Genomic DNA, 26,928 nt, shown 5'->3' with positions numbered 1-26,928 from the left:
CACATGTGAATATGAGTTTGCAGGGGAAAATGGCTTATTTTCTGGACCATTCCTATCCCTGTATATGTTGAGAAATTTTAACTTTGAATATGTATAGCATTGCTTTACCCAAACAAAGATGAAAGCTCAATTCTCTCGTCTTAGATTTTATTAGATTTCCTTAAGTCAAATAAAAGATGGGTGTCTGCTGTGTCAGTTATGCTCTGTTCCAGAACCTTTTTTACCTCCTTTTTCCTGGGGCATATTTTTTTACTAAAGTTGTGAATAAAATCGTGATTCGCCTATCTGTCTGGAAGTGTTTTCTAGGCAACAATTAGCATTACTTTAGAACATTTATGGTAGTTTACAATCCCGTTATGTCTTCTTACACTATGTGCTAAAGCCAGTGCATAGGCTAAATATGGTAGGACTCATGCCTCTGTAGCCATGCTTATTCAGGCCCCAAACAGAGTTGTTATTGAGTACTCTCTTGCTGTCACATCTGCATTAATGCATCAGCCAAACATATTAGCTTGACCTTCAAAATATGTCCAGGTTCTGATCTTTGCCACCATTGTCACCACCACCACCTCTCCATTCCAGGCCCCAGTAATCTTTGATCTGGATTATTGCAGTCACATTCTAATGGGTCTCCCTGATTTTGCCTTTGCCTTCCTTAGGGCTCTTGTCAACACAGCAGCTAAAGTGATTTTGCTAAACTAAACATCAGACATGTCACTCCTCCCCCAAGAACTCTCTAGAAGCCTTCCATCTCACTCAGATTGGAGGCCAAAGACCTCACAGTGGCTTATAAGGTCTCCCTCTTCTCCATCTCTCATTGCAGTGCAGGCTCCCTGACCTGCTTGGTATTCCTGAAATGCATCAGGCATGCTGTCAGCTCACAGCCTGTTTTCATGTTACTCCTTCTGTCTGGACTTTGCTTCCCCCCAGATACCAGCATGGCTCCCTCTCTCACTTCCTTCAGGTCCCTGTTCAAATGTTACCTTACTTGGAAGGTCTTTCCTGATGACCTTATATTAAGCAGTATCCACCCTCATGAACCCCACCTTTCCACCCCCATTCTCCTTACCTTTCTCTGTTTTCCCCCTACAGCCCATATATGCATGCATACTTAAATGTATGTGTTTGGGTATGTCTTTAGAGTCATGTATCTATTGTTACTTTTGCTATTTTTTATTGGTTTTCCACTCTCGCCACCAGAATATAAGCCTCAGGAAGGCAAAAATTCTGGTTTTTCACTTCATAGTTTCATCCCATAAAATAGTACCTGACATATATTAGATTCTCAAGGAATATATGTTTAATAAATGGAAACAAGGGAGGGAGGAAGAGAAAAAGAGGAGGGCAAGGTTCAAGAGTCTTTTTTATGATGGCTTCTCTGGGAACGCTGATGAGATTTCCCCATTGTCCTTTTTATTTTCCATGCAATCACTTATTTCAACTTCTCTTGTCCTGGAAAGAAACTATTTTAGTTTAAGTGCACATATGCCAACTCTTTGCTTAAACAACATGACTAGTTTACCACAATGTTAGAAAAAAATGGGTTGGAAGAGGAATCACGCAATTTCACTTTTTGCCTGGACAGTCACCCCATCCTACACCCACTTTGCCAAATGAGCAGAGCAAATGCACTCTTACCTCCCAGGTAAACATTAATTACTGTTTGCACCATGCTTTGAGATCCACAGATGAAAGCATTCATAAAAGCAAAAAGTGTTATTACATTGAAAATGGTTATAGGCTTTCATTTAGTTCTGGAAACTGATCAAGCAGGAATGTTGAAACATGAGACTAAGGTTGGCCAAATATTACACTTGTTATAATTAATTTGAGCTTAAGCTCCAACACAGTGACATGTTTCCTTTAAATAGAGTTAAGTTCTCTAAGGATGCATGAATCTATATGGGTCTCACTTTTCAGCTGGGAGCTAAAATTTTTCAGATATGCAGAAGGCAGGAAGACAAATGTGTTTATGACTTCTGGTAGGGCAGGGAGACTCTCTGGGAAGACTGCTTGTTTTTGAGACATCTTCGAAATGATCCTATGTCTCTTTTACTCCTAAGGAGAACGACAAGAATACTCCTAGAACTATAGGGATTTAGAACTGGAGATGAATTTAAAGCGCCTGTAATCATACCTCTCACTAAATACCAAAACATTCTCTCTTAATTTGCTAACAAGGACTGCTCAGGAATACTTGCATAATCTCGGTGATGGAAAGCTTATTACCTATAAGGATGCCAATTCTGATGTTACTCAGTAAATGTTGGAAAGCTCTTTGCTCTCTTTTCCATTTTTGTCAACAAATACTTATTAAACACTTTCTATGAGCAAGTACTTTATTAGGTGCTCTGGGAGACAGAAAGATTACAAACAACAACACTAATAGTACAGATTCAACAATCACCTAGAGCAGCATCATAGGCTGAAAGAAAGTTTGAAATGTAGTAGTTACTCAATAAGCATGTGTTGAATGAATAAAAGAGTAGATGACACTCTAGAAAGAATGATAAGGCATATGCCTAAAGAACCATAATACTAGGTGGAACTTAGATAAAGGAGAGCCTATAGCCTATTAAATGATATCTAACACAAACATCAGTCTAAATTTCTTCTCTTGCATAAATCCAGTTTCTCAATAAGGTTTTTGCAATGATGTAAACCCAAGATGGAATGGATCAGCCAATCCAGATGTGATCACATGAGCATAGACTCCAGTGGGACTCATTTTCTTATGCTTCTCATACTATCTCATACTGCACAAACTGGGCATGAAACTCTTCTGGGACACATGTTTGCACACTGAGAAAACTCAGTATTCTAGAGAACATAGTTTGGAAAACAAGAGTGTAACATTATATGTTGGGCTTTATTTCAGGTGGCAGCTGTTTTATATATCTTGGATTAGAAGTATAGGATTATAGCCCATAAATATGATTTGTTGTGAAACCAGATTTTCTTCATCCTAACTTGAACTTTGGTCTTCTATTTGTCCTTCAACTTGAACATTATTAAGAGGAGTGTAATTTGGTGAACAGAGTCTTGGACTCAGGTTACTAATTCGCTGTGTGGTGTGGGAAAAGCCAGTTTCTCTGTCTGAGCCATAATTTTGTCATCAGTACAATGAAACTGTTGTTCCAGATATTATCTGAGTTTCCATCTTTAGCATTCAGTGGTCTTTAGCCAAAGCTTTCTTTGACTTTAATCCAGATTATCCTATGAATTATACTAATCTCAGGGGGGAAAAAAGAGCAAGAGGTAGTGAAATAGCTGTTCTAAATAGAAGCATAGCAAAGGATACAAGCACCAAGTTAACCCTAACCCCAACTTCTAAGATTTACTGACATTGCAGATTTACACATTTGTGTAACAAACTAGCCACAATTGTCTTTGTCTTTCCTCTGTACAATGTGGCAAGGTTTCATAAGAAAAGAAAGTCTGAGATTTTTTGCATATGTTAACTTTAATCACATCACTTCCACCGCACTGGGGTTCATTGGTTGCCCACACAAACCTGTTTGATCCTGTCCCATATTGCACATCATTGCGTCACCTAACATGTAAGATCTTCACTTTCCTTAAGTCTTTCAGCATTTCATCCCTGGTCAGCAATGGTTTCTTTCTTGACAACTGTGATTATTTGAAAATAGTGTCAAAACAAATCATTTCCTTCTTTTACCCCCTGACAATCACTCAGTGGCTATGCCTTTTCCAGAAACTCTGTTCTTGTCTCTGTTTATTGACTCTTTTCTTTTCTCTCTCCTCCAAAAATTCCCTCACCTAATTTAAATTTTCCCCAGGAAGTTGGGCATACATTTCTCAGGGTTGGGAGAAAGAAACCAGCTCCTAGGGCATGGTGCTGTTTCAGAACCATGGAGAGCGATTCTGGATGGAGGCTCTGGATAATCCCGTTTAGTCAGGCCTTGCCTGTGGTTTCCAGTCTTCATTTGGAATCCCACAGGTGGTGAAGATGACAAAACTCTACAAAGAAGCTTTGCAGTAAGAACTGTTCTCCCCAGAGCTTAGGAGCCAAACCTTACACCACCACATACAAAGAACAGATTGCATCTGGGCCCTGCTGCTGTCCTAATGTCAGCCTGCTTGGCATTTACCTTCCTTCCCCAGGCTGACCTCTTAAGATGGGGGCAGACTCTGGGGGCATTGTTCTAACCGTGCAAACGCTAGCCATTGTGTCGGCATGGGAGAGCTACCAGTTCCTTTCCAGCCCAACATTGTAATTTTATCAACTCTGGCTCAGAGAAACCTATATTTATAATGCTAATTAGGAGGGCACACATTTAATTTGAGTGGAAGACTGTATCTCGCTGAGCCTGATAGCACAGGGCTCAAGCGACAGCAGTCAGAGGCAAAGCAGGCCTTTCTCCCTTCTCCAAGTATTTGAAACAGGGCTTACTCTTGCCAAACAATTTCTCTGTTGGATTAAAAAGAGAGAGGGAGGGAGAGTGCTGAATATGCTGGAGCTCAGAAAACTTTGTGTTTATCTCCCGCCTGCATAATATATTTCTCTGTGCACTGAGAAAACATGCCTCTTATGTTATCTAATTGTTTCCTGACACATTTAGCAACATTTCACACTCTTTAAAGTGACATTAACATTGCTGACAGTGGAGGTGCTTTCATTAGATGGGCTTTGAATTGTAGCCAGGATGCACTGCAGGTCTTCAAACAGGCTTGTAAAAGGCGAGAAAAGCATTATTTATGAAAATAGAGACTTCTCCAACAGGGCCCTGTGGGTGCGTATTAATTTTGCTGACTCTAGTCAATTTAAGGAAGGGTGTGTGTACGCATGTGCACACATGCACACACAAAACAACTTCTCATGAGCTGAATACACCTTTGTCATCTAACTGGCCACTAGACTGCTAGGCATCATGAAAACCCTCTGAAACATCTCCCCTTCCACATCTTTCTAACCATAGTATAGCACTGCACTATTTTAGACCCAGATGTGTCACTGTGCACCCAGTCCTGAGGCTGAGTAGCTGAGAGGCTGGTGTATTTGGTAGGCATGATTATCATGCTCCCAGTGGTAGAGTTAATTCTCTTTCTTTTCTCCCTTAATGCTTCCTCTTGTCCCCTGTAAGCACCCCCCCCACCTTTTTTTTTTCTTCATGTCTCCAGCTGTCTATATTAATGCATAGTTTTCCCTGAAGGGTGTATAAGTGAGCCTTCAGAGAACACTACCACACACACCTGCCTTTGCAGGGCCTGAAAAGAGAAATTTGAAGATTCATTCTGACCTTCATGAAAAAAGGAAGCCAGACTTAGAGAAGATGTGGAAAACGTGAGTCAGGTTGTGAATTCCTGTTAGGATACAACCTCACCTGTGATCTTGACCCAATTATTGATCTTCATATTTTCTATGCAGGCAGGATGGTATTTTGAAATTGTGGCTTTTTAATGATGGAGGAGAGCTCCCTACAGATTATTTTGTCACACCCACACTGCTATCTCTTCTAATCTGCCTTCCCAGCTTATCCTAGCTGGAATTACCCACCCTTCAACAGTTAATGCTGCAGTAACTGTGTGTTTAACTCTAGAGATCTGAATTTGTGTCTTGGCTTTGTTTATTACTTGCTGTGTGACTTTGGTCAAATCCCTTGACCTCTATGAGCCTCAGTTTCCTCATCTGTAAAATGGGGATAATAATAGTACCTTCCAATATTTTTGGAAGGATTACCTAAATTACAAACCAAGAAATGTGCTAAGCATACTGCCTACAACATCGTGAATGCTCAAAAGCTTTTAGTGAATACTATCCTCTTTCACTGGAATATGGATTCATTGTGGGTTTGATGTGGCTAACATACTACAAGTACAACAATAGAATTATGTGCTGGGTACCAGTGGATGGGGTGATCCAGAAAAACTTATAAAGAAGGCTGAACACGTTTAAGGAGGTGTTCAGAAGAAATTAATGTCAGCGAGAAGGGAATACCTTCCATGCACAGGGAAAGATGTGAAACTACATCATAAAATTTCTTAAAGTACTAGGTGCTGTCATGTGATAGTGCAGTAACATTGCACATGTTAATTGAGGCCTGGTAAGGATAATAAGTTTGCTCTAAGTCATACAACTAGCTAGCATCTGGTAGCCACAGTAAGAGTCCCTGGTCTCCCTATACAACTAGTAGAGATTTTTTAGGTACAAGGCAACAACTTTCAAATGATGTTCAGAGAAGGAATGAGCTAATGTATAGGATATCCATGTCCTAAAAGACTAGACCTCGTACGTCTAGTTTATGTTTTCCATTCCCATTTCAGAATATTTCTATATCTTTAATGGGGAGCTTTTCAGCCTTTCTGTTGGTTATGATATATATCCTAATATATCTCATCTTTAGCATCTTATCAAGGACCAATCAATGAGAAGTAGGTAGGGTAATGTGAGTATAGGCAGCAGAGAGATGAAACAGTCCAGCATCTGCTGCCTAGAGCCCCTGTTTTATCTTCATTGTCTCTAAGGCACATAGCAAAACATAGACTTAGAGTTGAGAGCTGTTTGCTATCTGCAGACAAAGCTTTTGAAAAAGAAAGCTTCCAGTACTGAAAAAGAAAACAATTACCATTTGAAGAGCACTTCACCATTTTCAATGTACTTTTGTATATGTTACTATTTAATTTTAAAAATGTCCTAGAGGGGGACTAGGACAACTACCTCATACCCTTCTAATAGATGATGATAATACTTAACATTTACTTCAAAACATTTATATAATGTCTTAATTAATATTTACACTAATCTGTGACATATATTTTATACACATTCTGCTTATCACACACCCTGGAGCCTGGAGAAGTTAAGTGACTTATCTGAAATTACCCAGACTTGGTAACTTGGCTCTGCCAAAATTTGAACTTTATTCTAGTTTCAGTGCCAACCACATTGTCATCAGTGATTGGTACTTCATCCTTACAAAGGTTAACTAAATTCCATTGTCATTTCCTGTACAGTGTGCTATGAGCTCTAGGTCCAGCATGCCTGGACTCAAATTACTCCTCCCAACCAAACTGTCTCCTACTATCATTATAGTGAAGTTGATATTACCTATCCCAAAGGTTTGCTATAAGATTAAATATAATAATATATGTAAAGGAATTGGAAGTAATGCCTAGCACACAAAGAACTCAATAAATCTTAGTGATCAAATATTGTTATTTCCATATACCATGAACCCAGGAACTGAACATACAAGTAAGCTAGATTCCACATATCATGGGGGAGTTTTTGCAAGGCCCCTTGAAAATTAAGTTTTAGCATGAGCATGCAGTTTCTTTAAATCTTTCTCCAGCAGTTTTCCCCCCAACTAAGCTCTTTTGGGAGTGTAATGTAGGTTCATCCAATATATCTTCTGCATGCTATTCAGCTCAGACAGACAACTCCATAAGGGACTGCAACATCCACATGGTTCAGCACTTTGATCTCATGTTCTTAGGTAGGCTTGGGTCACAGCTCCCCATCAGTTCCCTAGAGTGGGAAACTTTTATTGTTAGAGTGGGATCATATCTTACACAAGTGTTAGGTCTAAGCTCAGTAGCTAGTCCAAAAAAATGTGATCACACCACCACCCTGGAAAATTCTCTAGAAATGTGCCACCATGGAGACTCATGTATTGCCTCCTAATAAATCTAACAGTTTTTTTTCTCCAAGCTTGTCACAGATTTCTGGGTCTTTTTGAGCATCAGCCAAAGTAATAACTTAATACTCTAGCCACTTGGTTAAAAGTAGAAAACATACATTTAAAATCAGAATCACTTCTTTCCAATAAAATACTTACACATGGAGAGGCACCCAATACCCAAGACCAACAATCACAGCAGCCAACAGTGAAGTCAATGCTGTGTGCATTTGATATACATTGAGTAAGTATTTGTGGAGTGAACTTTGTAATCATCCAATCACACTGTTGTTTCATTGTGTACAAGCTCTCATCTGGGTGCTATGTTACAAAGGTGTATAATCCACAGTTTCTCCCCAGTCACCGTGTCATGAACAAGCCAGACATTTAGACAAATAGGCTAACATATCACAAGTACAGCTGACCCTTCAACAACATGAGTTTGAACAGTGTAGGTCCACTTATGTGCAGATGATTTTCAGTAAATACAGTCCAGTACTGTAAATGTGTTTTCTCTTATGATTTTCTTAACATTTCCTTTTCTCTAGCTTCCTTTGTTGTAACAATACAGTATATAATAGGTATAACATACAAAATATGTGTAATTGACTGTTGATGTTTTTGGTAAGGCTTCCGGTCAACAGTAGGCTGTTAATCGTTACAAGTGGTTAAGTCAAACGTTACATGTGGATTTTTTTTACTGCATGGGTTGTCTGCACACCTAGCCCCCACATTTTTTAAGGGTCAGTTGTATAACAATAGAAGTTTGCTCTGGATACTTCTGGGCCGGGTGATCAGGAAAGACATAAAAAAGGTTGTACTTGATCTGAGTCTTTAAGGAGGTGTTCGGGAGGAAGTTGAGACTGCCAATGAGAAGGGAATACCTACTATGCACTCAGAGGCATGTGAATAGAGAGAGATAGGTATTCAGTAGTATAGTAGTTTTGATGTGGTTAGAGGATAGGGGACAGGAAGATCTGGCAAAAGATGATTGCCATATAAGAGTTGCAACCTTATTATGTAAGCTGTGGATACTCTTGGGAGAATTGAAAGAAGCAGCATCATGTGAACAAATTTGTACGTTCAGAAATATGTTGGCTCTTGTATGGAAGGGAGAAACATAGGAGTGAGGGATACTAATAACTGGAACGCTATAGTCATAGTCTAGACTATACTGCCCAGTGTGGTGGCCACTGGCCATATATGGCTATGGAATATAAACTTAAATTCATTAGAAATTGACTTCCTCAGTTGAATTAGCTACATTACAAGGGCTCAATAACCACATGTGTTAAACATTGTAGACATAGAACATGCCCCTCATCACAGAAAGTTCTATTGGACACCACTGATCTAGACATTTACACATCACCAAAATAACAATGCTATTTCATCTTAAAGGAGCTGGGTAATATAATTAGGTACATGTGTCAAGAAACTGAGATGTCAGAAGGTATTTGAAGATTGTGTCACCACAGGTAAAGTGGATTTGTGTCCTCAAAAGGGGAAGCAGCACAGAATCACTGTTTCACTTGGCATTATGAATATGAAAGGGCTGGCATTAAAAAAGTATAGAAATCATATTAGTTCAAAAATAAAGTCTACATTCCATCTATAGCCTGATCTATATTTGACACTTTCCAAAGTGCAATGCTTCCAGGAAGATGTGACATATAAACATGCAAGTTGTTAGATGTAGTAACAACACCCAAATGCATAGAGCCCCGAACTGTGAAGATAGTTCATGCTAGCGCTCGTGAAAGAGGCCCCCTCACTGGGGCAAGTCCAACTGCCTGCCACTCTTCCAATAAATTATGTATAATAGCTTGTGGGAAATCAGGATAGTTTTGTCAGGGCCATCTAAAAACACTTTGTTTCCAAGAAATGCTTAGCTGGGCTTTAGTGAGTTCACTGAAGTGTGAGTGAGGAGGGCAATTAGGTCTTCTGTAAAAATAAAAACTTCAAATAAGGTGATATGAAATGAGTTAGGCTGTTATTGCCTCATTGAGAAGACATGAGGGGTTATGAAAATTCCTCAGGTGAGTTTCAATAAGCTACAACTGAGTTGGAACATTCTCCGGCCTGAATCTCTTGCCTCTGTGAAGACAGCCCAACTATCTCATGGTAAACAGGTCTCCTATCTCCAGACAAAGGCATCCTATAATTTCTCCCAATGACGTCTTAGACTCAACTTAGGGAAATGTTCCTGCTTTCTAACATAAATGTCCCAGTGACAATGTAAATTTATTTGCTTGAACTTTTCTTATGGGGGTGGAGAGTGATCTGATTCTCGCTGAATCAAATTTTTCACTTCTAATATCTGTCCAATTCTTATCAATTGGAAAAAAGAACTTAAATATTGACCATGTAACATAAACTATACTAATCTAAAGCCATCACTCCTGCTGACCCAGGGTTTCTCAACCTTAGCACTGCTGACATTTGGGCCTGGAAATTCTTTGTTGTGGAAGACTATTCTCTGCATTGTAAGATGTTTAGCAGTATCTCTGATCTCTACCCACTACAGGGCAGTAGCATCCTCTCCCCACCACAACAAATTGTGACAATCAAAATATCTCTAGACATTGCCAAATGTCCCTTGGGGAGCAACATTGTCCCTTGTTAAGAATGACATATCCAACCTAACATCAGCAATAAATATAAGCAGGCTGCTACAGGGAATATATAAAATATAATATCAGTATAAAATATAAACGTATATATGTCTGTATTTTAATTTAAGACGCTACATTCATTGTGGTCTTCTGCATTCTATAATTATAATCAAAACTACTGTCTCTGTTCTTTTTTAAAAATTGAAAATGTAGATAAGAAATGGAGTCCCTCTAACCCTACCCCAAGATCAGTGTGGTGTATGTAAGGCCCAGCACCTGCTAGAAGGTGATCTGAGTTCCTCTCCAATTCTGAAGACAAACAGCTGCTACAGTGCATGCTTGATGGGTAACAAGTCGACAGCTACCTGCCTGTATCTGTCCTCTTTAGTACCCACAATATTCTTATAAATCTAGATACTTTCCACCATAAGTGGTTTCTCTGGGACCCCACATGTTTGATTTCTTGTGATTTAAAAGGAAGTGAGTCAGCTTACAGAACATGGAATTCTTATAATACTGGAGACAGAAAATCTGGAATCTATTTTCAGTTCTACTAAATAACTTTGTGACATTGGCCAAGTCATTTTCTCACTTGGGCTTGATGATAAGTTTCAGGCAGGATGTGTTTGGTTCTAAGTGACATAAATCAACTCAAGCTGGCTTAAAGAACAAAACAACAAAAAATTAAGGTAGAGTAGAGAATAAATTAGTTCATATATTGAAAACATTAGTGGTAATGTTGCTTCAGGCCTGGCTGATTCCAGGTACTCTATTGATGCCATTAGGAATGTCTCTCCCTTCTTAGCACATCTCTGCTTGCTGCCCTGTTGACTTCATTCTCAGGCAGTGTCTCCCCTTGAGTGGTAAGAAGGCTGCGTTGTTCCAGCCTCAGCATCTCCCTGAGCCTCCCTACCTATGGCACAGTCATGCACACACACAGTAGTTGTTTCTGAACAAATTGGAAGCAATAAGCTCCAAGTGTCATTAGCTCCCTCTAGGCCCTTGTATCTACCATGTGTCAAACACATTTCTAGGGACCTTATATATATTCTCTCCAGTCTTCACAACAATGTATGAAGTCCCTGTTATTATCATCAGGCCCAGAGAAGTGAAGTAAGCTGCTCAAACTCACACAGAAAGTAGCAGAGCTCAGTCAGCCTGGCTCCAAAGTCTATGCCTCTCTCTTCCTCATGTGGGCTTTGGAGGACAGAAACAATGAGGCAGGCCAAGAAGTTAGGAATGGGTTGCATAGTGCACAGAAATACTTCATGCATGAAGGCAGAAACAAACGTTTGCAAAAGATCACATCCAGTGGAGTCCAAGGTTTCATTTATGTCATGGTGAAAATTGAGGATGGAATAAATTGGCAACTCCAGGCTTCGGAATAATCCATTGTAGCTGTGGCAATTCACACACCTGAGTGGCCATCTTGGTAATGACTCTCAGGTGTATCTCTAGACAGTGTTGTAATAATTATGGAAGGGGCATAAATAAAATCCCTGAGCCTGATGCTTAGCACATGATACAGGCTGAATAGATGTGTGGTGGCTTCGGCCATGTCCCTTCAGCTGGAGGCAGAGAATTCAGCTAAAGTTTCAGGGTACCTTGTTTGTGCCTTTTGTGGCAGTCACTATGGCTACCATGCCCCAGTGTGTCACTGAAGCCCATCATACCTTGAAGAATGTCCCACTACACAGCCCTCCGCAAACCACATTTGCAGAACTAGGCAGAACTCCAAAAACTGGTATATTTTCCTGAAAAATGTTCTCATGGAACTCAAAAGCAAGTAGGCCCACATTTCTAAAAAAATCATTGATTACAAGCAATAGGAACGGAATATCTCAGATACTGAAATTATTTCTCTTTACACAAATAGGTACCTCACTCTTTATCGCCATCAAAAATATGGGTTTCACAAACCTCAAGCATTTGGGGAGGAAAATGGTTAGTCAAATATCTGAATAAGCAGAAAGTACTAGGAAATGTCATTAGGACAATTGTTTGAATTCTCTAACCAACTGTTTAGTCTACGTTAATACAGTTATTTTGCAATACTCAACTTTAACTCAAAAGCTATTTTTTATTAAATTCTTGAACTTACAGAGCCACAGAGGATTTCCAGTTTCTGGTTCACGAATTGCTTCCTGTCTTCACAAATCATTATTTATCCGATGTGAATGGTCACTGTGGTAATTTCCGGGAGGAGCCTTGATTCTGCCCATGGTTAATTACCTCCCCTAGGATAACCTCAATGGTACATTCCAGAAGGGGACTGATGAGTTTGGGGTTCACATCCCATTCATTTGTTAGCAATTATTCTTGTCTGATGCAGAAATACTAGAATGAACCATTCAAGGCTTGGGTTTTGGAGTCAGATTGCCTGGATTCAAATCCAGCTATCTCTGCTGTTTGCTACCAGAGCAGTGATAGGAAAGATAGCCTATTTCTTTATCTGTAAATGGGGGTGATAATAGTGCTTGGTTCATAGAAAATTTGTGAGTATTGAAAAGAAAAATACATGCATAATATTTGCTCATTTCTTAGCACAAAGCGAGATCTTACTTTTAAGTGGTAATACCGCCATTGAAATTATTATTTTGGGTTTGCTTATTCCTGGTACTCGGTTTTTGTTTGTTTAGGTTTTTTTTTTGGTTTTGGTTTTTTGGTTTCTTGTTTGTTTTTTTACTGTCTCCTGATCATTCTGTCTGTTCCACCAAATATTCTTACAACTTGTCACTACATAGATCAATTGTGCATTGTCTATATAGAATATCTTAATATCTTCTTGCCATTAATCTTTTGAATGAAAAAGGAACCAGTTGTTTTAAGTGAATTTTGGGAATTGATCTGCAACATGGTCCCTATCATAAATTAGTGGATGTATTAACAACATTTGGGCAGACCAGCAATTTCACAGATAATATTTACTGCTTTGGGGATGGAGGGGAGATTGTAGCCCTTTCTTGGAGAACTAAAGTTGAATCCAAATCAGATTAAGGAGGGAAATGGTGGTGTAATTGAGGTGATGGGAATTGGAGTAACGTTCCTTCAAACACAGATGGTGTAGGATGAAGGAAGTTTTCAGGTATGGCTGAAGCTGTTGGTGAATGAAGGCCTGGATCATGGGTGGCAAATAAGCTCTTGGCACCTTCTGCCTTTCCTCTATTCCTGGTCCAGGATTGTTCTAATTGATCATGCCACTGTTTTCCACTGAATCCAGGGCACCCCCAAATCCTACTCAATACAGCAATCCAAAACTACCAATCTATCCTAGTTATCAAGGGAACTTCTTTGTCCAGCTGTAGATCTTTTAATCAGAAATATTTTACGAGTTGAAACTATCTCAAAATCTTACTCATTTGGAAAAAGATAAATTAGTAAAATCTAAATTAGTCTCCATTTTCAAGGTTGTGGGGGAACCCAATCACACAGATAATTAGTTAGACTTTGATTTACATGGGGATCTTGGAAAAGACACACACATACACACCCACACATACACAAGACCATATGAGTTTAATGAATGACATATTGCTGCCTTTGCATGTTTCCTCTTGCTGTTTTAACAGATTAATTAAACCAAGTTTCCCTCTATTTTCTGGGGACTCTCTACACATTCAAAATGAAACTTCAGAAATAGTTTGGGGGTCAGGGCGTCTGTGTAATGCATAAAGTAGGAATTAGATAAGTACATACCCCTGGTTACACGCCCATCCCACACTAGGTATTTTAGTAAGAAATCATGGTCTATAAAGTGAGCCTGTATAAGTTCCAACTTTTTCCCCTGTACTTTGGAACCTGTTTGTGTCTGTACAGATGGTCTCTGTCAGTTGGAATAGTCGGGGGAAAAATGTAGCATAAGTGAACAAAATTAGCAAATGACATAGCAAACAGAGAACAGCACACAATTTGATTGGGGGCAGATCTAGGGACTGAGAAATTTCCCAAGTAATGGTAGGTACCATCAAGCAGCTTAAGGAGTTACCAAAGCACAGATTTAAAGAAGGCAGGAAAATAACAGGAATCAGACAGTTCCATGATGTGTATTTCAATACATTGATGTAACCCCAGTGCTTTCATTGTGGTATGACTGCTCTTCCATTGTCTATATTTGTATAAATTAAAAAGCAGTTCTGTCTGTACTATATGATATGAATTCATGCTGAACAAAATTTCAAAAAGTTCATGTAAAGAGTGATTTCACAGCAACTATCATATCAGGCTCCTGGAAAATTGCACTTGAACTTCAGTTCCACCTCAGTCACTCAAAGGAATTTAAAAATTGGCTTCCAGCCATTCTTGTTCTTCAACATGCATTTCCAGATATGCCTCAATAATACAAACATTAAAGCCTATTGATTGTGAGTTAGAATCTGTTCTTACCAGAGCCTCACTGCTAAGTGGACGACAACGCTGACTTCACTGTGCCCTGGTCAGGACACCTCCAAATTCAGGGCGTTGAAGAAAGCACAGGGTAACACTGCTGTGAAGGAACCACTTTGAACTTCATAACAAAATTACAAGAAAAGCTTTGAACTCTGCCAGATGATAGATGCTATAAATAACCATTTATTCAAAGAAATGTTTCTTACTTGAAATCTTGAGAGTGCCTTGGGACTAGGAAATGGGAAACAGGAAACATGATTTGTAAATCAACCTTCCCTGCTCCTTATAGGTCATTGTCTTCTTCTTTTTCGCCTTCTCCTTTTCCTTTTCCTCCATCATCATTGTCATCGTTGTCATCATCATGCTGTTAGGGCAAACGCAATACAGAGTGGTTAGAGGGTAGATTTTGGAACACACAAACCTGAGTTTTACTCCTGGTCCCTGTCACCTGCTAACTATGAGTTTTACTGCTCTGTGCCTCAGTTTCCCCACTTACAAAATGGGGATTATAATAATTCTAACCTCATAGGATTATTTTGGGAAATAGATGTTATATATAAAGTGGCTGACACAGTGAGTGGCAGACAGTCATTGCACAAAAACATTGGCAGTTAAAATCCTAACGATGGTAGTTAGTAGAGGGATAACTATGGGAGAAGTATTGATTAATGTTAGCCCCAACTCTGATGGAACTCTGAGGTGTTCAGGCTCGCTTTGTGAGAGCCTCTGGTAGGAACATGCCTTACATGGCTTCCAAACTGTTATACATAAATTGATTTTTTCAAATCAAACTCCACTTACCCATTGTTCTATTTCAAGGATGATGATTTGTTAACTGTGTTCCTGGACAGGAGCCCCTAACATGTGAGCTGTAAGAGTCTCTTATTCCGTGTCTCTTTCTGCAACTCCCACCCTCAAAAAGGGCAATAAGCTAGTGGCTTGGGGGCTCGATGCTACTGTTTGTCATGTTTCCTCTTACCAGAGGTCCATTTCCTCTTGTTTCAAAGATTGTTCAGGCATCAACTGTCCTGGGAATTCTTGTTGAACTTTCCACCCTGACCTCTCCCTGGCCGGGCTAGACCAAGTGTCCCTTTCCTTCACCTCGACAACACCATGTCATTACATGCCTCCTCCTCTTATCACATGGTACTTACTGTCTGCCTCCCCCACTAGACTGTGACCTCTATGAGGGTAAGAATGATGTCTTATTTTTTTATGTTTGTTTATTTATTTTGAGTGAGAGAGAGAATATGTTTGCACAAGCAGGGGAGGGGCAGAGAGAGAGGGAAAGAGAGAATCCCAAATAGGTCCCTCACTGTCAGCACAAAGCCCTAGGCAGGGCTCAATCTCATGCATCATGAGATCATGACATGAGGCAAAATCAAGAGTTGGTCACTTAACTGAGCTACCTAGGTGGCCCTGTCTTTTTTTTATGTTCTCAATATTGAGTGGATTATACATAAGACTCACTTTTAAATTTTACTGAACCAAACTGATCTAACAATAACATTTAATGCCCTGAGGAATAGATCGAGAAATACAATTGTAAAGGTGGCCACAAAAAAATGGCATCCATTTGAGATGCTGAAAACATATTCACATATGTAGTCCATCTAAAAGCAGGAAAACACATTTCTTCTGACTCAGATACTTCTTGCCTGAGTTGAAACTCTAACCTGATTTCTTGCGTTTGCTTTGTCAACACCCTACCCTTCTTTCCACACCTCCAGCTCTAGGGCATATCCCATGGGCTGCTAGTCTTGGCTCATTTTTTTGAACTTCCCAAATGAGCAAACCAGCATGCAAGCAATTGCAAGGACCCCAACATGTAAGGGTGAATCAGGTGAAAGTACACACAGCAATTATCTTCACTCAGCAATTTGGCTGCCAGGAGCTCCCTGCCATGTGAAAGAGAGGTTGCAGCAGGCTTCTGTGTGGTAGGAGAACTTTTTGACCCTCTGGCAGCTCCAAGTTACTGCCCACCACCTGCGGGCTGGCTGCTCTTCCTCCTGCCTGGAGTAGCCGAGCTTTGTAGGAATTCCCCCATGGTATGCAAAACAAAACAAGAACAAAACGGTGGTGGACAGAGTGGAGGCATTGGCAAATTCTTTAGGATACAAATGTGTGGCCCTTTCTACCTCTACCCTAAACCAGTTTGGTTGCTCATTCATTCTGCAAGTGCTGTTCGTTAGGAAATTATTGAGGGTACAGCGGTGAGTAATGTAGGCAGATGTCCACCTTCACATAGTATTAAGGGCTATGAAGAAACTTAAACAGGCTAATAGGATAGAGCACATAGGTGAGCAGCTTGCAAGAAGGCAAACAGGAAAAGTTTCTAGGGAAGGAGCAGGCTTGTAAAAATCAGTGAGATGGCAGGTGGGGAGAATATTCCACACGGAGGAACAGGAAATGTAAAGACTCAGAAGACAGAATGATATGGCATGTTCGAGCAACAGAAGTAAAGATGGCTACATTGGCTGGAGAATAAGGGGGCAAGTAGAGGCCACTATTGGAAGTAAGGTGGAAGAAGCAGCTTGTGCCAGAGGAGACAAAACACGTAGGTCATCACAAGGAGTCTTGGTTTCTTTCTACATGTAGTGGGAAGCCATTGAAGGGTGCCAAGCAGGAAAGTGATGAAACCTGATTTCTGTCTTGAAAATATTACTCTGGGGGTGCTGGGTGGCTCAGTCATATGAGTATCGGACTTCAGCTCAGTTCATGATCTCACGGTTTATGAGTTTGAGCCCTTTGTCAGGCTCTCTGCTGTCAGCACAGAGCCTACTTCAGATCCAGTGTGCCCCTCCCCCACTCGTGCTCACGCGTGCTCTCTCTCAAAAATAAACATTATACACACACACACACACACACACACACACACACACACACACATTCTGGCTGCTGTAAAGAAGGGATGCAGACAGTAGGGAGTGTCTGGATGTATGGCAAGAGAGGAAGCAAGGAGACCAGTAAAAGAGATAGTCCAGTGAGAGATTATAGGGAATTATAGTAGGGCTGTAACAGGGAAGATAGAAAGAAATGGATGTTTTCCTGAATGATTGCACTTCAGCCCTTTAGATGGATATTTCCACTCATGCTCATTTTGTGAAATATGTAGCTACCTGCAGTATGAATTTGGACATTTGGAGAAACATCAAAACACTCAAAAAAAAACATTTGGAGCATTTCTTTCTTTCTCTTTCTTTTCTTTCCTTTTTTTTTTTTTTTTTTTGGATATTTATATTGTGAGGTGGTTTCAATGTAACTTTCTCTGGATGCTCTCATGACACTCATTGCTGACCTTTGACCCCTCTGTCCTCTTTCCCAGGTCGTCCCATTCCACCTACATCCTCGTCTAGCCTCCTCCCATCTGCTCAGCTGCCTAGCTCCCATAATCCTCCACCAGTTAGCTGCCAGATGCCATTGCTAGACAGCAACACCTCCCATCAAATCATGGACACCAACCCTGATGAGGAGTTCTCCCCCAATTCATACCTGCTCAGAGCATGCTCAGGGCCCCAGCAAGCCTCCAGCAGTGGTAAGGAAACTGTGGTGTCTGAATGTGTGGTGTTGTCTGTGTGACATTCTCACGTCTCCGGCAGAGTAACAACTCTGACTCGAGGGCTGGGGAGAAGGTGGTCTGGGCAGCATCAGGTGAAATACGCTTGTTGCTTTGTGGCATTGCTGTTCCAGGATACATTTATTGAAGGTCGCAGTTACTAAAGAGGTTTTGCTTATCTTAACAGGGCTTGGGCCTCCTTTAGTGAGAGGGATTTGCCCACTGCTGCACATGAGAGCACTCGGGTCTCAAAGGTGAAGTGTAGAGAGACAATGGAATATTGAATTTTGTATTACTACCATTCTGGTCATAGCCGAGTGACCCTGGACACCCTCACGTGCCCAATTTGTGTGCATTTCAGATCTCTTGCTTTTTGATGGTTGGCTTCTGACTCTTTCTTGCTTGCTTGTTTAGATGATTTTGTGATTAAAATGCATTCCCTTGACATGAATACTGAATGCCTTGCCAAGTCTAAAGTGTTTGGGGGGTGACCTCTCCTATAACCCTCAGCATGTACCACTTCACTTGAATTTAACAAGCTGATCGCATGGTACCATGATAAATATTGCTCTAAAACTTGAATTATCCTTGTGGTTTTCACCTGCACAGAGCAGAGGCACTGGTCACAAGGTTCTGTGCCACCTGTGAGGATTTTGTGGCTACTGCTGCAGCTCCAATCTCTGGATTTTAGGTAGAATTGCCCTGGGCTCAGCAATGGTCATGCCTTATTTTGATGTCTTGTTGGTGAAATGTTCACAAAACATACAAACATAGGAGTGGACGACATCTAGGGTTAAGTACCCATGGCCCAAAGAGAGACGTTTTCAGAAATTAATTGCTCCTGACCCAAAAGCTTTGGAGTTATGTTAATTAACATATGTCTCAATATGTTAATTAACATATCGCATCAAAGGCAATAAGGAGCTTTCCATGCCAAGAGTGCACCTTGGTGAGGTTGTGTTTTGGCTTCATCCACGAGAATATGCCACCACAGGCCTCAACCTCTGGTTTAGAGAGGACCCCCCAAATATACTGAAGATGATTCATTCTGAAGATGGAATGATGGACTGCTCTCTATGATGGCCCATGCCCTTCTTCAAAGCCAGGCCTGATATATTTAGTAAACTCGTATTCTTTTTCAAAAAAATTACCTAATCAAATCTCTCATCAAATGAGCAATCCATTGTTGATATTATGAAGGCCTTTAATCTACCATAAATCTTTATTAGAACTCATCAGAGCTTCTAGTTTGAGAGAAATGTGATTATGGCACTCTTAAAATGACATTACATCATTGGGGTGATTGGTTTATCATTTGGAGAAGAGACATCAATCATAACTAGCATAACCACACAGTAAATGAATTCAACCTTTCTACCGCGGAACAATGACACTGTAATTGCTCAAAATCAGGCTTAAAATGAAATCGGAAAATGCTCTTTCTTCAAATGTGATGTTAACTTAATGGAATATATTATGAAAAATCATGTTTGAGGAAATTCTATATAATTAAAAATATGTGGAAATATATTCCCTTTTTCCTTTCATTGGAACCTGATTTTAGCTACAGAACCACTTTTTGCTGCAGAGATTATGTTGCATTTAATTGAACTATCCTCGCTTATGTTTTGCTGCTTTTTATTTCATACTATGTAATCGTGATGAATATTGTATTATGAAGGACAAGAGGCTTTTGAAATGAGGTGCACCTGCTGATAGCTTTTTAAAAACAGACAATTATTAGGGAGAAAATGAGCTTTTAAAAAGTATATCCTTTTATGCATATATAGATAGCCAGGCAAAGATGATTTCCATAAGAGAGGTCAGTTTGTATCTCAGGGCTATACAGAACGTTTTCTCAGTGATAACACTGAGTGATTTCTTTTCCTTTTTGACATTGTATCAGATTGTAAGTTGTTGATAGGGTATTTTTGTTGGCTTTCTGACTAATCAAGACCTCATTTTGGTGGACACAACAGTTCTGTGTGTTCGGAGTCAAACTTATCCATTTTTCATCAGTCACATCAATTTGTTCAGCTCGCTTAAGATTGATAGTGATTTAAGCTTCAGTAACAGGGAAAATACCACAGAACATTTGAGGGTCCATTTTCATCCCAAATGAGAGCTGTATGGATATGATTTCTTCACCCGAGGGGTGAACACCCGATTGTGCAATACCCTTGTTTTCAGCAGGTACTTATATGAAAACTTGCTAAAGCTCTAGCCAACAGGCAGTCATTCAAAATTCTTGACTCTCACTTAGCTAAGTGAGTGCAAATCCAGTATAAATATGTGTACTCTTAGGTGTGTGTGTGTCTTGTGGAATGGATTTGGGGTCTAGGGCGATTTGGGGATTCTATCAAGATCTGAATGCTGTTGCCATGAATTTAGATTTGACATAAAGGATCGAAAATAGAGTTTGACACAGAAGATGCAAAGTACAAAGCTGTGTCTCCGTGTTCTGAATTGAATTTGATGAAAGGGGCTGGATTTTCTGTAGGTGTCTTGACACAAACAAAATGACCAGGTGATTGGTTGTGTTACGTTTAGCTGGTTAATTACACAGAATTTTTTAAGTTGGTTTCTTGTCACTGACCTTGTGTTCTGAAGATCTGGTACCAATTTGATCTTTGTCTCTTCCTTATGTGAAATAAAACCTCTTCCAACATATTCAGCCCATACATGACAGTAAAAAAATTTTATTTGGCCCCTTCTTGTTGCTGTTAATACTTAACATTAGTGAAGCCCATCGTTAGGAGAGTCACTGTGCACATTTCCTGCCCAAAGAGCCTCTGTTCTAAAGAGACAAACTGGACATAAACTACACAACTAAAATGTTTTTGACAACATGAAAACATCCTCAAAGCAACAAGAAAACTTCACCTTTATGACTTGACTGTCATTATTTTCTATGATGGTAGTGTATTTTTTAGTGGACAGTACTAAAACCTCAGCACCTCCGGAGCCAAATTGTTCTAACCCTCAATCTATGCCAATCGAGCAGATATCCAGATACAGCTAGTGAGATGCTTTGAAGAGTGGTGTTTTCCTTTCCCTTCAAGCATTTTCTTCCAGGTAGCTGAGCTCTGGCAAGTGGCTCATCCCGTGTTCTGATCTTCTGCCAGAGCGGGTTAGCTCCAGAGTTGTTTCCTGTATACAGAAGCATAATTTCAAATCCTATGAAATAACTCATCTGGAAAAAAATCTGGATCCCAGCAGCAGCATAATGGAGGATCCTGCAGATGGAAGAATAAGACAACCTTCCAAATCAGAATAGGGTTGCAGTTTGCTATCAGCATACAAGGCAGAAAATATACATGCAGCCACATGATAATCTGAAAACATTGGCTCACCTCCCCTCTCATAAAAGGTTGCATTTTGGGTTTTTTTTTAAGTCTAAATAAAGGGTTTAAAACCTTCATTAGTAACATCAAACTATACAGAAGGAATGTAAAAAGGAAGTCTCTGCCAGGACCCTTTCATTTGGTCCTTTGTGGCAAAAGAGATGTCTCCGTTGGAGAGTCTTCATTTGTGCATTAAAGGTGCCCCAAGCCCTTTTTAAAAAAAGCAATGTCTTAGTTAATTATAAACAAAAATAGTACATTAGGACCAGCCAGCTTCAGGTTTCCGTGAGTGGCCCAAGAATTCAGTTGCTTACCTAACTTAATGATTACCTTACTTATTCAGCATCAGAAAGCAAGAACTCCATCACTTCCCACCTCTTGGCCAAGATCCAGTGTAGAGAACAACTCCATTCATTTATTCAGCCATCCATGCATTCACTCATTCAACCATCTATTCATTTGTTCATTTTCTTATATCTCCCCCATAATATTTGATAGCTTATAACACTTTTTTTTACTGGAAAACTATAATTAGATGACACAATAAGGGTGAAGGAAAAATGTATGGGAGATAGGGTGGGAAACATATGTATAGGCTCATATGTAAAGTCACATTCCGTTTTTTAAGATAGGCAGAAAACTTGATTGTAAGCTTCCTAGAAACCAAAGAAAAAAGGGAAACACATTTAGGACAAGATGCATAACATCCATGAGATGAAAACAAATCAACTTCTTCAGGGAAATTCTATGAATTCTCATAGGGAGGCCAGAAATAAATTTCCCTTAAAAGAGATAATGTGTGCATCCCAGATGACTAAATTCTCAGTACCATGCCATAATACATTTGCTAAAGAATTTCCTGTCAAATTTTCTTGTAAATGTCCCCCACATAAGCCATAGAAAACACTTGCAGTTAAAAGACAATTCTACAAATGTCCAAACATTGCACAGCCCAGGGATAAAACTTGATCCATAGATAAACCTTAGTTTTACCATGTATATACCTCATTCCCGGAGACAAGAGTCCTTAAATATCATTGCTCATGACTAAATTTTTCTAGGAATTAACTGACTTTGAGGTTGTAGTTAGACCTATAAAAACAGATATTCTATGTTACAAATTTGTCTGCATAGCCACAGATATGTTAGAACTTCTATATTCTGATGAAAATGAAAGCATACCATTCGAGGATGGCCCACCCATCGTCCATGGGGCTGGATTTGGGACAAGCAAAAAGGGGGTACCCAGAATTTTTCTTAAGTTAATGAAACTTCTTCCCCCTTATTATATTTTAGGTTTGGGTGAATTTCTTTTCTCTAACATACTATAAATTGTCTTGCCCTCTTAAGCAGCTATGCTCAGTGTAATTTAATTCAGTTTTGGATTTTCTGAAGAGCTCACAGCAATTACTATGCACATTGATGATTGTCCTGTGCTGATAACACTGACTCCTTTTTTAAAAGTCATTGTACGGTGTGAGGTGCTTTGCCACCTCTCCGCATGTCCTGCATTTTGACTTCATCTTCTGCCCTTTGTAGGCTCTGCTGTCTCCTCTGCTTCACTCCATCATGTGGAGACCTCCACCGCAGGGTTTCTGATCTCAGATTCATAGCAGATGCTCAATATTTATTAAATAAATTAATTAATTGTCTTCAGTACATCCCTTCATTTTATTAATTGACTTATTTTTATCATGTATGATGGAAAAAAACAGATAATTAAAGGGAAGGAGGGCAGATCAGAATGTCTCCACGTGGGGAATATGCTTATTTTATAAAAAATATTCAATAGACCTCTTTTGTGTTCTGTTTTGGACGTTTTTAGGCACTGTAGGCCTTTATAGTTCATATTTAAATGAGACGGTTTTAAAAAACCCTGCTTGGGCACATTGTCGTGGCAGGGCCGATGCAAAGAACAGGGTGGATACTCTGGGTAGGACTCCTGACCAGAGAGGGTACACCTGTCTGGGAAAGACTTCCTTTCTCACCTGTGATCTTAGGGTCTGGAAATCAAGTCCCAACGTCATTCCCTTTATCACAATGAGTTTGTTTTGCGCGTGAGCCACTTGGTTCTAAATTCTTCCCTGGCTCAACCTGGCTGAGTCAGATGTTCAGAGCTCCCTGTAACCCCTTCCTGGGGCCCAGGCAGTGGTTGGCCCTGGCTGCTTCTCCTCCAGAGGAGTTCCCAGGCCCCTGGGCAGTGTGGCCAAGTCCAGGGTGGTGTCTCAAGGGTGTAGAGGTCACAGAGACAGCCACTGCTCCTGCCCTAAGTGCATAGCTACATGGGGTTCGGCCCTCAGCCTGAGAATTTTTCCTCCCCTCATGTTAGCTGTTAGGCCAAGCACTTCATATACCTTTCTTCATTTACTGTTATGTGACCCCCCCCCCACCACATCCCAAGGCAGTAAGGTTTGCCATTGTACCCATTTTATTGATGAGACAACTAGGCACAGAGAAGTGAAGTAACTTGCCCATATCACAAAGCTGGGAAATGAAGAACCTGGATTTCAAATCCAACTTTCCTAACTTCAGAGACTTTTTTCCTCATCCCTCTCTTAAATGTTAAAATATTTGTGTAGCTTAAATAGATATGCACTGCACAGAATGCAGTGAAAACAATATATTAAGGGGGATGGGCTACAGTTTTTTAAAGTCTGAAAAAAATAATGACAGCATCACACAATACTCTTCCACTTCTCTGAGAAGCACACATATCCCCACACTTTTCCCCTAGACTTCGGTTTAATAAATTTCAGAGGGGGTTAGAAACTGTGACTTTATGGCTCCCTTCAAGTGTTCTTCTGGTCTGATAAGTTTGGGAATCACAGACATAATGGGGCAGCTCTGAGGTGGAAATTGGAGAACTCGGTTGTTCTCTGCTCTGTCCCTGATTCACAGCTTGATCTTTGGCAAATCATTCAGTTACCCTGTGCTACTGCTTCCCTACCTGTTAAGGTTGTCCTTGGGACCAAAAGGTCTCTAACCTTCCATTCTTGCTCTAACATTCTTTTTGTAAGTCCCTTGTGCCCAGCTTGACCAGGCTGTCCCAGTTATAGGGCCCCCATACCCTCCTCCTGGGTAGTCTGGATTTCGCTCCACCCTCTAGGCCACTGACCTACAGTCAGCAAAGCAGCTCCTTACCGCTTTCTGGCAGAAGATGAGAAATGTGACCTGGGGGACTGTAACACTTAGCTGAAAATGTTAAAAGCCAACCCAGCAGCAAGTGGAAAAAGCATACTGCCTCCAGCACTGACCTGGGCTCCTAGAGATTCACCCTGGCCTCTGAAACAATGTCTCTTACCCTGAGAATTGGGAAATGATGGTTCTCAAGACTCCTTCCTGATGCTGGTAACTAGCCCAGGAGTACAGCAAACAGAGACCAGACCTTTTCTTTTCTGATGTGCCTTCTTGCAACACAGATACACTTTTTGATTGAAGGTCCATCAATTTCCAGCCCAGCTAGGGTTGGAACCGCTTTTCTGTACCATGGTGCAAATGAGCACACAGGCAAGATGGACAGGTAATTCCTTTGGAGATGCGCAGCATAGAAGTGACATATGGCACAGAACTGCTCCTCCTCAGCAAATAATCTTGCTATTGACAAAATTCCCAAGGTCGATAAGTGTTGTGTACATTCTACCTCTCCATCTCTGTCCCTGTTCCTTGGTACATACACAAAGAGGTCCTAGGCAAGCCCAGAAAATAGTAGCTATATGCCACATCTTAACAGTTTCCTGCCCTAACAGCTTTTATCCAGAACTTCAGCTTCTCCCAAAGTCCCTTAAAAACTGCATTTAATCTTAAGTAGCTTCTTGCATACTTTTCAATAGCCACTTTAAAGTGTGGCCCCATTCCCTTATTAGAGATATCTCAGTTCTCTCTTGAATGAAAAGATGGATTACATTTACCAATGGGCAGTTTCAATAGAAGTTAGAGTCCTAGCCCCAGGTAAATCTCTTGACGTCTCCCAAAATAATACAGAGTAACCATATTCTTAAGAGTTGGACTCTGAGGTCTGTCCTACTTGGATTCACATTATAGCTCAGCCACTTTCTAACACAATAATGTTGAACAACATAATCTAGGTCTCCTTTTTTTTTTTTAACCTGTAAAACAGTAGTAAAAGTAATAAAGCTTCTACAGTTGTAATGAATATTAAATGGCATTTTTTTGCATTAAATATTTTGAAAGAATTAGACAGTTGGAGCAGAGGTCAGGTTTGATACTGTTTTTTAGTTTAGCTAGCACTTATTGTAGTAATATATATATAACCGGAAATCTTCCATTTGTACCACTTTTTAAATATTTATTTTGGGGAGGGCATAAGTGAGGGAGGGACAGATAGAGGGGGACAGAGGATCTGAAGCAGGCTCTGTACTGACAGGCTGACAGCAGTGAGCCCAATGTGGGGCTCAAACTCACAAACTGCAAGATCATGACCTGAGCCACAGTTGCACGCTCAACCAACTGACCACTCAGACTCCACCCCCACCATTTTTACCATTCTTAAGCATACAGTTCTATGGCATTAAATGTATTCGCAGTATTGTAATCACCCCACCACCCATCTCCAAACATCTTAATCTTCCCTAACAGAAACTTTGGACTCATAAAACACTCTCTACTTCCCCTCCCCACCCCACCCCCTGCAACCACCATATTATTTTGTCTCTATAAGTTGGACTACTCTAGGTATCTCCTAGAAGTGGAATCACACAATATTTGTCCTTTTGTAACCAGCTTATTTCACTCAGGACAGTGTTTTCAAGGTTCATCCATATTGTAGCATGTGTTAGAACTTCCTACCTTGTTAAGACTGAACAATATTCTTTTGTATCTCTATGCCACATTTTGTTTATTCATGCATAGGTCAATGGACACTTGGGTTGTTTCCACCTTTTGGTTATTATGAATAATGCTGCTATGAACATGGGTGTGCAAACATCTGTTCCAGTACCTGCTTTGACTTCTTTTAGGTATATCAGCCAGGAGTGAAATCACTGAAACATACAGTAACTGTGTTTAATTTTGTGAGGACTTGCCATACTGTTTTCCATAGTGGCTATACCATTTTACATTTTCTCCAGCAATGCACATGGATTCCAGTTTCTCTCTGTCCTTACTGATGATTATTTTGTTTCCTTTTTTTTATTATAGTAGCCATTCTAATGAATGTGAGGTGATAGATCATTGTGGGGTTTTTTGCATTTTTCTAATTATTAGTGATCTTGAGCATCTTTTCAGGTACTTATTGGCCATTTGTGTGTTGTCTTTGGAGAAATATGTGCTTCAGTCCTTTGCCTAGCTTTTAATAAGATGTTTGTTGCTGTTGAATTGGAGTTCTTTATGTACTCTAGATATCAGTCACTTATTAGAAGTATGATTTG

At 40.1% G+C, this 26,928-nt stretch overlaps 1 protein-coding gene across 3 annotated transcripts in view; it reads left to right on the top strand.

Annotated features, from left to right (window-relative positions):
• Nucleotides 1-26,928, top strand: part of TENM2 (teneurin transmembrane protein 2) — a 944,724-nt gene that overhangs the window by 547,495 nt on the left and 370,301 nt on the right. For 2 of the 3 annotated variants that reach the window (XM_047877002.1, XM_047876993.1), the window contains exon 3: nucleotides 17,967-18,176. The exons of the other annotated variant lie outside the window; for it this stretch is intronic. In XM_047877002.1, the coding sequence (XP_047732958.1) occupies nucleotides 17,967-18,176 (210 nt within the window). The remainder of the gene's footprint in view (nucleotides 1-17,966; nucleotides 18,177-26,928) is intronic. 3 annotated transcript variants of the gene reach the window in all.

Source organism: Prionailurus viverrinus, chromosome A1, assembly GCF_022837055.1.
Source record: "Prionailurus viverrinus isolate Anna chromosome A1, UM_Priviv_1.0, whole genome shotgun sequence".
Lineage (NCBI taxonomy): Eukaryota > Metazoa > Chordata > Mammalia > Carnivora > Felidae > Prionailurus > Prionailurus viverrinus.
Note: the sequence above shows the minus strand (reverse complement) of the source record. Positions and strands in the feature narration are given on the sequence as shown.